The 15,895-nt window shown below is 47.1% G+C and overlaps 4 protein-coding genes across 4 annotated transcripts; 2 read left to right on the top strand and 2 right to left on the bottom strand.

Moving 5' to 3' along the window:
• Positions 1–88: 88 nt before the first annotated feature.
• Positions 89–2,315, top strand: LOC148338988 (polyadenylate-binding protein-interacting protein 2-like). Its single transcript, XM_088294938.1, has 4 exons — positions 89–328; positions 1,048–1,189; positions 1,269–1,406; positions 1,956–2,315. The coding sequence occupies exons 2-4, from the start codon at positions 1,058–1,060 to the stop codon at positions 2,025–2,027; spliced, it is 342 nt and encodes a 113-aa protein (XP_088151064.1). The 5' UTR covers positions 89–328; positions 1,048–1,057; the 3' UTR covers positions 2,028–2,315.
• A 1,176-nt stretch (positions 2,316–3,491) lies between these two features.
• Positions 3,492–5,357, bottom strand: exosc3 (exosome component 3). The gene is made up of 4 exons (XM_088294174.1): positions 5,060–5,357; positions 4,409–4,558; positions 4,157–4,308; positions 3,492–3,873 (listed from the first exon to the last, which is right to left on the bottom strand). The coding sequence occupies exons 1-4, from the start codon at positions 5,288–5,290 to the stop codon at positions 3,666–3,668; spliced, it is 741 nt and encodes a 246-aa protein (XP_088150300.1). The 5' UTR covers positions 5,291–5,357; the 3' UTR covers positions 3,492–3,665.
• A 245-nt stretch (positions 5,358–5,602) lies between these two features.
• Positions 5,603–10,004, bottom strand: LOC148338986 (proteinase-activated receptor 4-like). The gene is made up of 2 exons (XM_088294937.1): positions 9,202–10,004; positions 5,603–7,436 (listed from the first exon to the last, which is right to left on the bottom strand). Exons 1-2 carry the CDS (start codon positions 9,329–9,331, stop codon positions 6,385–6,387), a joined length of 1,182 nt encoding a protein of 393 aa, XP_088151063.1. The 5' UTR covers positions 9,332–10,004; the 3' UTR covers positions 5,603–6,384.
• Positions 10,005–10,543: 539 nt separating this feature from the next.
• On the top strand, positions 10,544–15,674 carry LOC148338985 (E3 ubiquitin-protein ligase RNF130-like). The gene is made up of 9 exons (XM_088294838.1): positions 10,544–10,861; positions 11,496–11,786; positions 11,910–12,101; positions 12,291–12,541; positions 12,608–12,679; positions 12,763–12,845; positions 13,252–13,348; positions 13,439–13,628; positions 13,940–15,674. The coding sequence occupies exons 1-9, from the start codon at positions 10,576–10,578 to the stop codon at positions 14,026–14,028; spliced, it is 1,551 nt and encodes a 516-aa protein (XP_088150964.1). The 5' UTR covers positions 10,544–10,575; the 3' UTR covers positions 14,029–15,674.
• The last annotated feature ends 221 nt before the right edge of the window (positions 15,675–15,895 follow it).

The following is a 15,895-nucleotide window of genomic DNA, read 5'->3' as shown; positions in this document are numbered from 1 at the left end:
AATACTTCGCCTTTGTGAGGAACGTTGTCCCACCCAACATGGCCGCCACGTGGGCACGTCGGTTCGCTCCATGGCGTCATGACGTTTCAGTGGCGCACACGGTACAGACTTGTCTTAGCTTGGCTCCATTCCTCTTGAGTTCTCCTTTTCCGACCCTGTCCCGTCATCGTTTTCCTTGGCCAGCTGGTACAGGAAGACCCCGCCGAGATATAAGCCAATCCCAAGCGAGCACCGCGTGACGTTATCTGGTAAACAAACAGCAGCCTGGCGGCCATTACAGTCTTGAGCGCGACAGCACCGAGACAGAAAACATCGACCGAGTTTATTGGTAAGAACACACCAATGAAGTCATTTTGGCGACTGACAAAGTCCATTTGGTCCCACTGACATTGTTGTCGCCACGGCGACGTCAAACGATGTTGTTTGTCGGGCTGCTACCATTTAGCCGTCGTGCTCTGGCAAATAATCAATTACAAACACTTTATTGCTCCCCTAAGCAAATTTATTCGGCTATTTTTACTTTAGTATTGATTCACTTTGCGATTTTTGTTTTATATTTCTAAAAACACAGCTGCACTTATGCTCTTTTAGCAATACGTTGACTCTGAAAAAAAGCAGCTTTATTTCTGTGGCATATTTCATCTACAATGCAATTTAATGTGCTTCACGGAATTAAACTACTGTAGTACAACATTTTAAAGGGATTTACAAACAAAAGTGTTAAAGGCAAAGCGGTTTGGATAATGGATGATAGTACTAACGTTACTCCACCCCCACACCCCAACTTCTGCGGATGACGACGTAACATAATTACGTACATGGATAAAGGGAGGGTAACAGCGATTGAAATCTTGGTTTGATGGAGATCAGAAAAATGGGGAGACAGCTGCGACAATGACTCTGATTGCATGATATCCCCGATTTTAAAGAGGAACTAAAGCTCCAAAGAACCGTCAGATCGGCATGTCCCAAAAGTTATGATATCTTCATCAATTGAGTTTGCGTGTCAGGGTCAAACTGCATTTGTGCCATCTGTCCCCGTGCCAGGAACTGTGCCATGAAAGATCCAAGGCTAAATCAGGCAGTTGCCAACGACAACAACACCCCGAGTGACCAAAGTGGCCAGTCAGATTCCGAGCCATTCGCCGAGTACATGTGGATGGAGCATGAGGAGGAGTTCAACAGGCAGGTGAGGCAGGCTGCCCCAGCGAAACATGGTGACGGCCACCGCCGCCTACTGATTGGTTGTGGGCTCCGATGTCACGCAGGTGGAGGAGGAACTGTGGGAAGAGGACTTCATGGAGCGTTGCTTCCAAGAGATGCTGGATGAAGAGGAGGCGTCTGAGTGGTTCGTCCCGGCCAGAGACCTGCCGGACAGTCGCTGCCAGAGAGCGGACCGGGTGGCGGTGAGGCGGCTATGTTTGCTTTCCGACTGACCCGACTTGCAACTTTTGATGTCATTCGTTTGTTTATTAATTTATTTATGTTTGCATACTTTGGCTTGTGAGGCCAACCAAACTTGAGTGCAGTGATGTCAACTCAACAGACTTGACAAACTGTAAACAATTCATCCAAGAAGAACCTTCAAGGCCGTTCCCCGCCACGCTCAATTTAAAAAATGTCTCTCTAGCTTCATGCTAACACCAGTTGGCATCCATGTTGCAGTGCTTGAACCCTTTCAAAAAACACCCTGAACACAAGTGGTTCTGCAACAGTGTTTGCATAGTCTTTATCCTTTATGTAGAACGGCCTATATTAGTGCTGTACTGATAATCTCAGAGGAATGAAGATGTTATGAAGATGTAACTCACAAGTCAGAGGGGGGGAAAAAATTAGTAGAACGGCAGCTCTTACCTGAAGAGCTTGCAAATGTAGACTTACAAGTGGCGGGAGTTCTTGTGGCTCCCCCCAGCAGAGGGCGACGTCTGACTTGAACTTTTGTTGTGGGTGTGCAGACAAATATCCCGAGCATCTTGAACCCCAATGCCAAGGAGTTCACACCGGGCATCCAAAAACACGTCATGTGACCCCACAGTGTCCTGTCATGCGGAAGAAGACCGCAGTGTCTCCGGCTGGTGGCGAGTCCCCGAATGTAAACGTGCGCTCGATTGGCTGCCGTGCTGCTGGTGTGTTATGTCACGTTGCGCCGTGCTGTCTGCTTGTTTGTGGCTTCAGGTAGGTGCCGTGCTACCCACAATGCTTTACTGTTGCACAAAAGGCACAAAGCTACTGTAGAGGAAACAAAAAGACAAAATGTTGTTAAAAAAAATCTATTTTTCTTAAACTGTTTGAAAATAAATGTTTATTGAAGAAAATTGATAGTCTTGTTTTTGAACAAAACATCTCAATTGGTGATGAGACAAGCTCCCCCAACAAAGCCACAAGTACTCATGCTCGGTCTACTCAATTTGAATCGGCTTATATTACCTCTTCAAAAATAATCATACGCTATTACAGTCTTACTTCCTCATAAAAGAGGAAGAGCTGGGCAGTGCTTCAGTCTTTGCGCTGTTTGCCCACTAGAGGGAGCTGTGACTCCATTCAGCCGCTTCTCAAAAAGACAAACGCAAAATCTTTGCACAGAAAGAGAGGGCGTCAGATTTTTGAGTATTTCAGTCATTGGTCATGCGTCCATTTTTGTTTATTTGTTTAGTCTCTTGCAAAACATCTTGATCATCTCCATGATGTGATTTGCCAACGATAGATGGGTCTGAGTCGGAGCTTTCTCACTTGCTGCCAATATGGTTCACAATTGAATTTCACTTGTATGCACGTCCTTCCATTTCCTCCGTGCTTTGGGGTTATATTTAAGTACAGTGTTAATTAGGGATGCATAATATATTGAAAAAAAATACGATATAGTGATAATGGACGATGTAATATGCATATCACAAAGACAATTTTTGTATGGTATTGTATGGTTTTATCTGAATTTAACTAGTCGGATGCAAACTTAAATGTGCATCGCCACCCAATAGTTGGACATTATCGAGGAGAATTACAATTAATTAGCTAAGAACAAATTGGGCTTGCTTATTTTGCTGCAAGAATTTTTTTACTTTTTTCATAAAATTTAATTTACTTAGCCAGGTTAATATTCAAAGTATGCATGTTGTTGCCATGTCTTATATTTGTTCTATATAGTTTCCTTCCTAAAATAATGGTCAGAGTCATTTATTTCAGAAAAGATGTAGCCGATTATAGTAGTGCATCTTCAACCGTTTAAGGAAAACATTTTCGGTCAAAATATAACTAAGCCCATTTATTTTAAGAGCGTGACGATATTCAGTCATGGTATCTTGAGATTGTCCCATGACCGTGCTCACAACTCAAATCATGTATTCCCACTGAAATGAACGCAAATGCCAATAATTCCAGCAAACCTAAAATATTTTTTGTACTTTTTTTTATAAGAAAAATAGAATTTCATAATGCACTTTGTTTAAAAAAAACAGTAGTGACATTAAATACAATGTAAAAAAAAAACAACACATTTTTCTGATATTTATAATACATCACATACAGTACATTTAATATTCATCAAATGAGAGGTTATCTCCGGAACAGTTCATGAGGCGGCACCACTGTATACTATCCCCCTCCACACACACACACACACTTTTTTTGGGCCTGGGTGTTGGGCGCCTCCATTTGCATTCCCGTCTCTAGAGCGCCCCCTGGGCCAGTCTGCTGAAAAGCTCGCGTCTCTGCGTGGGTGTCATGTTCTCGCTACTCTCCAGCAGGTTGGCTAAGACCAGCGTCCGGCGGACACTCGATGACTTGACCCACAGCCGACCGTTCATCCCAACCACCATCTCGCATGGGAACAACTTCTCCAGCTCCGCCCGCAAATCACTTTGGGGGGCCAACAACCTGGGATGGGAGGGTGGAGAGATATACCTTATACAGTGCCAGTGATGGTAAATGAGGGGGGGGGGGGGGGAGTAATGACTGAGGAGTCACGAGTGATTCCGAAAACACAGTTACTGCCTTCGGAATCATTCACTGATTGCTAACTCCCCAATACAGCAAAGGGATTTTCAGTGGACTTCCTAGAAATTATCTAGGTAACTAGATTTGGTGATTGAAAAATAACTCCCTATGACAAATCTAGGGCCATTTTCAGTCACCCTGTAGGTGTACGGTGCATGCTTACCGCCTGGCGAGACCCAGTGAGACCCTGAAGAGGAGACCATCGGCTCCAAACACTCCCATCCCATTGGCCCGTCCCGCGCTGTCCACACACACCAGCTCTGCCTCCATGTCCTTATTGGCTACGATCAGTTGAGCGAACAGCAGGTCGCCCACCTAAAGAAAGATGAGGAGGAATGAGGCGTGATTAACACACACACACACACACACACGTGTCCATTCAGCAGACGGATGTCGCACCCCCTCACAGCCGCACCTGGATATTGGGTCGGTTCCTCTTGGTGGCGCCTTCGAAAGCCAAGTAGGACAAAGATGCCTGCTCACTTCCACCGATGTCCACCTTGAACACGTCACCGGATTTGGACGTCACGATGCCGATGACAGTCTCTCCTTTGGCAGGAACGTACTAAACCGACACACACGCACACACTTAGCTTCCAGCGTGATTCACAAGGGTTTGTTCCTCTGGAAACCGAACTCCTTTCAAATATTACATTATTATAGTTTGTAACATGGCCTTGTGCAAATAGCTCTTGTTAGTTAAAATAGTTTCAATGTTAACTGTAATATAGTGGTGTCCTCCTTAGCGAAGAATATTTGAATATTTTTTTGACGTGATATTTCACATGACGCGGCTGAAACACTTTTTGTTTACTCGTGTTCAGATGCTAATGTAACTGATTCTAAATATACTTCCCTGTTGACATAAACAGAAGTGCATACATTTTTGGACCCAAGCTAAACAATAGTTTTATTACATTTTTTAAATCCTGTCTTGAGTCGCCTCTTGATGACATCACCAACGCCCCAGACTCCTCTAACTTTTTGACAACGTTCGGACGCGAAAAATTAGGATTGGAGAGAAAAATGAAGACATTTGCGGCGCGTGTAGTGAATTGTTCGTCACCCTTTTGTGTTGAGCATCCATCCAGAACATGTTGGGCTCTTTGTGTCGCAGAAGTCCGCTTTTATACACCATCAGGCGGTCACCACAGCGCCGCAGCCCGGGCCCACAAACCACTTTGTCCGCCTTGGAGGGGCCCGCCAGTGAGATGGTGTCGGCGGCTGTTGCGTCCAACGAGAACTCGTCTCCCGGTAGCAGAACCGAACCCACTTTGGCTTTTAATCGCGACAACATTCTGGCGTTGCGCTTGCACGTGTAACTGACGATGACTACGTTGTTTTCCTGTCTACGTTGACGCCCCAAATCCACCCACAGCGACCCCTCATGGACGGGAGGAGCACTCACCAGAAAGTCACGTGCCCGTCATGCTGCGCGGCAATAATGCCGCCATGTTGGAGCGGTATTCAATGTCGTGTGTGACTTTCATTCATTTAGCAGAAACAGAACTGTCACGTCTCAACTTAATGACAACACTTTTCATATTGATGCGCGCTAAACTAATTATTCCAAGACACAACTAGACTTTAAATGTATTGAGATAGTAGCTTTTGGGAAGTGTTTATTTGCGGTTTTGAATCAACATATCAACACTAAGGCGTCCATTTAGTTCTGTAAGGACAGTGGCTAAATTTCGCCTGATAAGGTGAGTACCATCATGAAACACATCCTAAGACAATTCACCATGACAAACGGATGGAACATGTAGAAATGGTACCATACACAAAAATCAATCTCAGGTCACAAAAAATTCTTAACAAATGAGAAAATAAGAAGCGGTTACCTATGAGAGCACGTTTCATTTAAAACATTTTTTTTTTTTACATGTAGCAGGTCCAGAATTTCACTACTCATACAGTATGAGTGTTGGTTATAGAGCCACAGGAGGAAATGTAGGTTGTGTGTGCAATGACGACGTTGATTCTTAGATAAGACATGAGCAGAATTAGTTGAAGTGTCAGAAAACAGATTAAACAGAAGCTACCATCTTTTTTTCCCACACTTTTTGTGTGCTACTGTACATATTTTAACATAAAGAGGCGATGAAGCAATTAATGGAAAATAGCGGTTAACATGTTCAGACGTTTAAGTCGGAATGCCCACAAAGTGATTCTGTTCTGTTTTGATTTTCATGAAATTGTTGGTGTCGATGTGAGGGAGTTTTCCGAAAGAAGTCCACAATCATCTCCATGGCGGACAAGGCAATCTTGGACTTTGCCATCTTGGGCTGTCTTGAGCAGGCGAGTGGACGCATTCCTGCCTGTGGTCACATGCTCTCAACTACTGCACGTCACAGACTTTCTTGTGCAAGCACAGTGGTGTGGTGACATTCAGGTCCTGCAAGAGTTCTGCGTGGAGACAGACAGAAGGGTGACTTTTGTCTTGGGCCCGGGCGAGGACGAGGAATAAGATGCTTTTTTCCGCAGGTTGGCCGGCAGTGGAGCACTGCTGCGGCAGCACAGCACACTCTTGGCTTTGTCCCTGAAATCAGCCGACACGTAGTAGAAGATGAATGGGTCCACGCAGCTGCTGAAGGTGCTAACGGCTAAGCTGAGCATGTATGGCACGTAGACGTCCTCCCCTACGCCGTCGCCGTCACCGGCATAGGTGAGGAGCAGCAGGACGTTACTGGGCAGCACGCAAACCACAAACACCAACAGCACCAGCAGCGTTACCCGCACGGCATGGGCGTAACGCTCCCCCTCGGCCAGCAGGGCGCGCAGGACGCCGCAGTGGCAGAACACGATGACGACAAAGGGCAGCAAGAAGCCCAGCGTGAAGAGGGTGGCGAAGTAGGGCAGGAAGAAGTTCTCCTGCTCCCGCTGGGGCAGCGCGTCGTGGCAGGTGGTGATGTCGGGCTGGTCCAGAGCGTACGTCTGCTGCGATATTAGCAGCGGCAACATGGCCGCCGCCACCGCCGCCCACACCAGAGCCGTCATTTGCAGGGACGTCCGCCGGCTGCGCAGGGTCTTGGCACCAAACGGGTGCACCAAGGCCACATAGCGGTCCAGGGCCACCAGCGCCAGGCACAGCACCGACCCGTACATGTTCCCGTAAAAGAGAGCCGTGACCATGCGGCAGAAGGGCTCCCCCAGGTCCCAGTGACTCCCTCTGAAGTGGTAAACGATACGAAAGGGCAGCGCCAGCAGCAGCAGAGAGTCCACCACCGTCAGGTTGATGAGCAACACGGTGGACGGGAGACGCTTGGTTCTGAACGTCAGGATCCAAAGCGCCAGTAGGTTGGCCGGAAGACCCAGCACCAATGCCAGGAGGTAGAGCGCCGGGAGATACAACATGGTGGTCGGGGCCTGGATCTCCTTCAGCTGCTTCTCGTTCAGAGTGGTCATGTTGCACGACACCTTCAGCCGAAAGGCTCGGAGACCTGCGTAGACCACAACACGTCTCACTGAGTAAAAGACACGAGCAAAGCCTCTGGACAGTCTGTCTTATGTCAGTGTCTTCACTTTCAACGGACCTGTACGCTAAGATAGAAATAAAAACACGCCAAAGGACTTTGCTGAGAAATATCTCAAGCTTCCTCGACACGAAGCCTTGGAGAGCGCGAATTGGTGCTAAAGTTACGCAGCCTCGAGGACGATCGAGGGTCCGCTAAGCAGCACTCGAACCGTGTTGATGAGCTCGAAACGCAGCTCACATCATCGACCTCTCGAGTGAAGCAACTTACAGACAAGATGGAGGATCCGGAGTCAAGATAAACTAGAGGTAACTCAAGTTGTCGTAGGGGACGGAATGTCCTCCTTCCCAGGCTAGCCTCTAAGTGTCCGATCAAGTCCCGCCGTGCTTGAGAGAGGTCTAGTAAATCAAATTAAAATCATCTTGACTGGCCAAGTAAAGCAAAGAATTGGTCTATTGTTGGAGCCAATCCAGTGCTGCAGCAAACAAGCGGCTGTAAAAAAAAAAAAAAAAAAGAAAATCCCATAAACGCATCCGCTCGGGCAGTCAGTCAGGTGAGAAGTTTTAAGAATTCTTGTGTTCAGACAAATTATTTTTGGGGTAATGATGAGTTCTTTTAGCCAGTTGACATTTTGGCCTGATACTTCATCCAGCTGAATGTCCGTCATCCAGGTGGACGACTTCTCTTTATTCCCTAAAACAGCTGCCTGAACTCAAGTACGTAATTCAAAACTGATGTGCTTGATTGAGCAACTTCAACTTAGAGTGTGTCATTTCCCGCATTTGTTCTTTGTCCCAGAAAACAGTCATCTGTTTATTAGTGCAAGAAGTGTAAACAGCGTCCGACTTTACAAATACTTGTAAGGATGTGCGCTGACTCTCTGTGACTTTTTTTATTTGTTGAGCCTCCAATGTTTGTGTTTTGGTACAGCCAAGCCATACGGTCCCCGTTAACAGGACTGGAACGGCACGATCCATTCCTTTGTTTTTGTTCCATACTGAAGACGTTTGAGTTTCAGTTCAAATTCAGACTTACGGTCCAGTGAATAACATTTCATATTTGGTGGTCTAATCCTTCCTTGCATAAAATCAGTTCTTCTCAAAAAGTGGAGCGGGCCCCCCTGGGGGGGTCGCGGTGCGATGTTGATGGGGGGGGGGGGGGGGGGCACGTGTGAACCTGGGGAACATGCTTTTTTATTTTTTTGCTGTAATACAATAAAGTGTAATTGCACGTCCACTCCAGTAGGTGGCAGTGGCGCTGCGAGTATTAACTCTACGGTGTAATTTTCCCTCACGATATCAATCAACCTTCTCTTAGGTCTTCCTTGAGCTCGCTTCCCGGAAGCCTCATCCTCATCTTCCTTCTACCAATTTAGTTGCAATCTTTCCTCTGGATGTTCTCTCTCTCTAACGTCAACAGAACATGTTCATTGCCAAGAACTGATCATAAATTCTTGTCTGGACCTGCAAGCAGCAGAGCATGTTTCAGTATTTGGACCAGCAGAGACCAGAATGGGTCAACTTTTAGACCTGCCAAGGGCAAATGTTTCTTTGTTGAGACCTTCAGTTTTCAAAAGCTGTCCTTCTCTGAGCATGTCTCGGTCTTCAGACCAGCACACATATTTCTTGCGTGCAGAGAGGTTAGATTGGTCGAAGGTATGTTGAAGCAAACTAGCTGAGTCATGTTTGAATTTGCTGAAAAGGATGGTTTGAAACATGAAGAGTCAACTCACGCATGGACATGCCGGAACATTCCTCAGTGGGACCAGAAGATGACGAAGACGACACGACGAGGACGGACCACAGCAGCCAGATCAAAACCGGAGTCCCAAACCACTTCATCGTTATCCTCCAGCAACTCATCTTCCTTCGTCTTTATCTTGATTTTCTCTTGTGGGGATTTTTTTTTCTCAAATTCAATTTCTTCTTAGTCCTCTTCTTGTTTTTCCTCTTTTTTGAAGTTCATTACTACTCTTGGATGACTTTGTCATTTTACACCATTCTCATTTTATTTTTCTTCTTTCTTCCTTTTCCTTTTTGTTGTTCTTATTCTTTCTTTTTTCTTCTGGACAACCGAGCCACGTGTCGTTACTCGGTCTCGTTCTAGATGAAGTCTGATGTGGTCCAGATGTGCGCGTGTTGCACCGCGTTGAGGAGAGGAGTTCTTTTCAGGAGTAGGTTCTCTCGCATCTCGAGAGTGGTCATCAGTGTGAGTTGCAATGCATGCTGGGTAGTGCCTAAATGGTCCCGCACACGCAGTGGCGGCTGCAAATGTGGAAACTATTCGCCCCGTTTCCTGTCTTCGCGTCACTGTCCGATCCCGATAAGGACACTTCCCGTCTGTGGTTTAAACGCTACTGTTGCCATGGTAACGCCTCAAGTCCCCGTGTCCGAAGAATGCGCAAACATTCTGAAAATGTACACGACGTCATTCTAAGCTGCGTCTACACAACCACCTCTCTTCATATGTGCAAGTAGTCCAGTAACTTTGTAATCAGAGTACTTCGCCCTGTGCATGAGGTTCATGTCTTGTTCCTGTCAGTTTTGGAGGTTATGTGGGCAGTTCGTCATCGTTTAGCTTGCAGGAAGCAGACTGAGATCATCATCTGATCGTCAGATGTTCTTCCACTTCCCTATTCATTTGGCTTCTCTTTTTTTCTTTCATGGAAAAAAAAATCACTCTGCATTTATCGAATTATACTGCACAGAAAAAACAACGGTAGCCTGGGGCAATGAAATTCTTGCTTTGCTTGTTTCTTTCCACTTATACAAAGAATAGAACAGCATAACAAAAATACTGAAGGGAAAAAAGGGGGTAAAAGCAGTGTATATCATTAGAAATGACACGAAACGTTAAGATTATGAGTTTTCTGTTGATTTGTTATTTTTTTAGCTATGTTATTTGTATATTACCGTGAAGCAGCAAAAATGTTTTCCTTCATAATTTCTCGTAAAGTCAGTCAAAAGCTACAATGGCGATTACTTTTCAACAGTTGGACAAAAATGGGGGGGGGCTTTTCAACAACTGGATGTTCTCGCGATCTTTGACGAACATCTCGCTTGTAACACAAAGTACACACACACGCACACACGCTTGGTGTGTGCGCATGCGCGCTGCGTCACAGCGGTGTTGTTTGGCGCTTCCGCAGCGTTCCAGCGTTAGCGGAACCAAAACAAAGCCAAAAAGGCTTGAGGAGACGCGCACAACTACAACAGTGGAAACAACAACAAGAAAAACAACAGTAAGAACGAGCGAGCATCCCGCTAACGAGGACCCCCAGCCCCCCCACACACACGCAAACTCGACCCCTGCCTGTCAGGACGCCGCTCCACAGACATCAGGAAGGAAGGAAGGCCGCCTGTGCGTCCGCGTGCACGCGCCTCGACAAAGACGTAAGTCGGCCACGGGTTCCTTAATTGCAACCTGATTTCGGGATGGGAGGCATTTTGAGCTCCTCTTCAAGCCAAAGCAGCACAACAAACAAACGCACACTCAATGTCAGCAGGCCTGGAGGGGGGCAGGATGATGACGATCAAGAGGTCATCTGTCCTCCTGCACTGGACGTCCCTCGAAGGAGACACACTTACTAAAGACGCTTTAGAAGTTACGCATAAATTAGACGCTGGCGTAGGACGTCAAGATATTGAAATGGGCAAAATTAGAGGAGTTTAAGGCGAGTGGAGGACGCGTAAAGGGCAGGAAATGGGAAGCTCTCCTGCTGAAAAAACATGGAGGAGACTAGTTCCTGGTTTGGTCTGTCACATCTGTCAGACAAATTGCAAACGTGTTGGTAATTGTATAAATAATTAAAAGTATTTGATTTCAACTGTTTTTATCAAGGATGTCAGAAACTGGAGTAGAATTAATGTTGAGAGGCTGAAATTCCAATAAATTGGACAGGTTTAAGTTCAACAAGGTCTCTGAACAAGGGATCAATTATCAAAATACTTGTTGACTTATTGGATCATTGATTTGATGTTGATTAATCAATGAATTGTTACACCTTTCCTTTTTTCCTGCCAACAGTTTTGGATGAGGGCAGCATGATGTCCCTCAGCCGGACCGGGCTGCGCATCCCCTCGGTGCTGGTCCTGATCCTGGTTCAGACCTGGTGGGTGCGGGCGGGCCGCCCGGACCGCGGCAGTGCCGTGTTGACGTCGGAGGAGTATGTGAGCGCCACGGTCAATGCCAGTGTGATGGACGCGCGAGGACACGCCGTCCACATCATGAGCAGCGAAGACGGAACCTACGGACAGAACTCACCGAAAGTCGACACCCGCGCTCTGCTCGTCGTCACGCCCGCGCCGCGCCACGGAAGTAAACTTGCGCCCGTCTACGCACCCAAACAAGCACAAAAGCACAATTATCAAGCTTTCACTCAGATTTCCTGTGCATGGTGAATTATGACGTCCAAATCCATTTTTTTGCGTGTGTGTGCAGTGGTGGATCGCCAAGGCTGTGACCCCAACACGCGCTTTGTGGCTCCTCCTCGTGGCGTACAGTGGGTGGCACTGCTCCAGAGAGGAAATTGCACGTTCAAGGAGAAAATCCTGAAGGCCGCCTCCTTCAATGCCTCCGCCGTGCTCATCTACAACAACTCCACCAACAAGACCGTCAAGATGGGCCATGAAGGTCGGTGTCACCACAGGGGTCATTGGGCCAGCATTAAAGTCGGACTCTGAGAACGCCCCGGTCCTGATGGCCTTGCTCTTGGGCCAGATGGTCCCGTTCAGGACACCTCATCTGGCGTTCCTGCTGGCCGTTGGCGCCGCGTCGTATACTGTCGGTACTCACGTCCGCCTTCTTTGGTGTTGCCTTCAGGTACGGGCGACACGGTGGCGGTGATGATCACGGAAGGTTACGGCAAAGACATCCTGGCCCACCTGGAGAGGAACCTGAGTGTGGTGGTGACGGTGTTGGTGGGTCAGCGCATTCCCACCAAGAACATCAACCGAGGGTCGCTGGTCTTCGTGTCCATCTCCTTCATCGTGCTCATGATCATCTCCTCTGCTTGGCTCATCTTCTACTTCATACAGAAGATACGATACGGCGGCGCGCCTCACCGTGGGCATGTAAGTGTGTGTGCGTGTGTGTGTTTGTGTGAGTGATAATGATGTCTTCTGTTGGTCTCACATCAGCGTCGTCTGGGTGACGCAGCCAAGAAGGCCATCGGGAAATTGAGCACCAGGACGGTGAAGAAAGGAGATAAGGTAAAATGTGTGTGTTTTCTTCTACACGCAGGTTTGATTTGAAATTGTGTGTGTGTGTGTGTGTGTGTGTGTTGTGTGTGTAGGAGACGGATCCTGACTTCAACCACTGTGCAGTTTGTATTGAAGCGTACCAGCTGAATGACATCGTCCGCATCCTTCCCTGCAAGTAAGTCAGGTGATGGCCACCGGCCACTTATTATCGTAGGCTTAGGACCCCGGAGTAACGCCTGTGCAACTTCCAAAGTATGACGCATATATATTTATTGTTTGTTGCTGTAAAATGACGCACAAAAAAATATTTATTTACGACAAGACAATTTGAAATTTTGGTCCAAAGATGAAATGCATGATTTGCTTTGGCAGGCCCCATAAAACGATGTGACGGGCCCGGTCTGACACCGATGATGTTCATGCAGTTTATGGGCGCGCTCTGAAATGCTCTAAAATGCCACAAGATGACGCCAAAGCCTTGTCAAATCCGACCTCCGTGCTAGCAATCTTTTGTCCTGTTGTCATGGAGATGCCGATGTCGGTATGTGTGTGTGTGTGTGTGTGTGTGCGTGCGCATACAGGCACGTGTTCCACAAGGCATGCGTGGATCCGTGGCTGAACGAGCACTGCACGTGTCCCATGTGCAAACTCAACATCCTCAAGGCTCTCGGCATCGCGGTGAGTCCACTTTTCTCCGGACGTCCGCCGTGTTGCGTGCTGACGTCGCCATTGCTGACATCAACGACGTTGCGTGTGTTTGGCGTGCAGAGCGGCGTCCCGTGCGTGGACAGCGAGGTCCTGGAAGCGGAGCGTCCCGGTGGGGGTCTGGTGCCCGCTGGCCCGAGAGGGCAGCCCGGCCGGCGCAGCGGTCGACCTGCCGTCAGTTTGGAGCCGCTCAGCCCGCCCCGCCCGGAGGCCCCGCCCCACACCCCCACTGACATCGCCATTGCCGTCACCAGTAAGATTGGGGCGTATTTGTCAATTCCTCTGCATTTGTGGTTGATTTAGTTTTATTTTTAGTGGAGGTGGGGGCTGGTGAGCAAACATTGCACAGAACATTTTGAGATGGTTTTTTTGTACACTGCATATTATTTTTATTGCATCTTTTACACAGATTTTCTTTATATTGACATTATTTTTATTTTTATTTTTTATGTAGATTTTTGGGATATTTTTTTTTTTTTTACACAGAACCCTTTAAGATGCTGACTTTTTTTTTTAAGAGTGAATAATTTTGTTTCATTTGTGTGTGTGTTTGCGTGTGTGCAGGTGATCACTTCTTCTCATCGACGCCTCCGCCTCGCACGGAGCTGCCGGACCTTCAGGCCCCTCTTGACCTCTACGATGACAAGTCCTGAAGGCCGTCGCCATGGCAACCCTTCCGCCTCCTTCACACACAAACACGCACGCACACACACACACACACCCACACACAAACAAACAAACAAAAAATGTTCTGACCTGTGTAAGGACACTGGACTCGAGTACCCCAAAGTGTTGTTGACGAAGCGCATCTCTCTGGCTCTGGTCTCACTGGGTTTCGGAGGAGAAGAAGCCCACAGGAAGCCGACTCCCGAATCTTCCATGAAAAACTGAATTCATTGGCAGATTCTGCGTTCCTAAAAGGCTCAGAGCTGTTGTGCTCAGACTTCTGGGGCCTGGTTTTTCAATTCCTATGTGCCCAAATATTTCCCGGGACGTTTTACGCGGCGACGAGTTCCCCTCGAGGATCCTGGAAAAGTTGCGTGGATCCGTCGATTGTTCTTCCAATGGTTTGTTCCTAGTTAGAAAAGCCAATTGTCCGAATTCCAGAGTGCCTGAATGTTGGTCGGCGGACGCGACTGCAGCTGGATCACGACCAAAGAACCAGAACCCCTGGCGCTTTGAAGCAAGCCCGGCCTAATCCTGAGACCGGAACCAGAAGCAGAACTTCAGTCGAGACAATCACGTGACCCGGGAAGAGCACCACCCCCCTCTGCCACGACCAATCACTTTTAAAGGAACAGTCACCCGCTAGCGAGTCCTGCTGCGATCGTTCGTGCCTGCGTTCCCGTTGTCACGTTGCTATGGTAACCGTCCGTCGATGCCGCTCAAAATCTGCAAATGGTCCAAAACGGAAGGCAGGCTCGCATTTCTATGCTAACCACCTGAAGCCAAATGTTAGCTGAGCTGAGCACAATAACTTCAAGCTCAGATTTGCACAAAAGACAGAAGGCAAAGGCTACTAGTCGCCTCACTTAGTTGTACTTTTGTTAGCGTAGCAAGACAAGGAATACAAATAATAAAGGGAAAGCAGGCATCAACGTGGCTTCAAAACATCAACAGATGTGCTTGCTCACCAGCTACTTTGCTCATTAGCCAAGCAGCTAATGAGCCTGACAGCATCCTTCCGTTGCCGTCATATGAACCCCCGAAAAGCATCCGATGGTCTCGGCCGTTTGGACTCCCTGAGCTGAACTTCGACAGCGGTGGAGGGCTGCTCCTTTACAAAGGGTCAATCCTTTTAATACTTAGCATTATGATGTAAAACAGCATTAACACCCAATTTATACAACCTATGGAGCGTTATCATAAGAAAATGTATATTCTACAATCTATTCCAACTGTGAGCCAAAGCATACGAAGTCCATGATTAATACTCACGTGTTGTCACATTTGCATATTTAGTCATAAGAGTAACCAGCTATCAATTCATGCTGTGACTGAACAAGGAAATAATATTTCAAGTGTGATGGTGAGCGGGGTTGGTGAGCCAATCAAAACTTACTGAACTGTGATTGAAATAACATGGCAACGTGAAATGATGCAAAAGGTGTGATCATTTCCACAATAACATTTTATGACTTAATGTTTGTTGTAAACTATGATGACAAACTGAGATACAAACACGTGATCTGTGTGTACTCGTGCGTGTGTGCGCGCGCGCGTGTGTGTGTGTGAAACATTAAATTAATGTACTGTAGTTCATTTGTAGTCTGTCACTATTAAAATGCTGCTCCGTTGACGTCTGTCAATCTTATCGTCTTGCCTGCTGGAACTTAGTCACCTGATCCTGGTGTACGACGTGATTGGAGCAAACCTCAATTATAATAATACAATGGATACTTAATGATCAATGTAATATATCTAAATAAGCAAACTTCATGCAAAAAGCTAACCTCACCCTTAATTAACTAGCAGCTTTCTTTTGCGTTAGCCTGTGTTAGCATGCAAGCTACATTCATG

Source organism: Idiotropiscis lumnitzeri, chromosome 4 (genome assembly GCF_059441095.1).
Source record: "Idiotropiscis lumnitzeri isolate Australia: NSW breed Sydney's pygmy pipehorse chromosome 4, RoL_Ilum_1.0, whole genome shotgun sequence".
NCBI lineage: Eukaryota > Metazoa > Chordata > Actinopteri > Syngnathiformes > Syngnathidae > Idiotropiscis > Idiotropiscis lumnitzeri.
The sequence above is the reverse complement of the archived record's forward strand: the minus strand, read 5'-3'. Positions and strand labels throughout refer to the sequence as shown.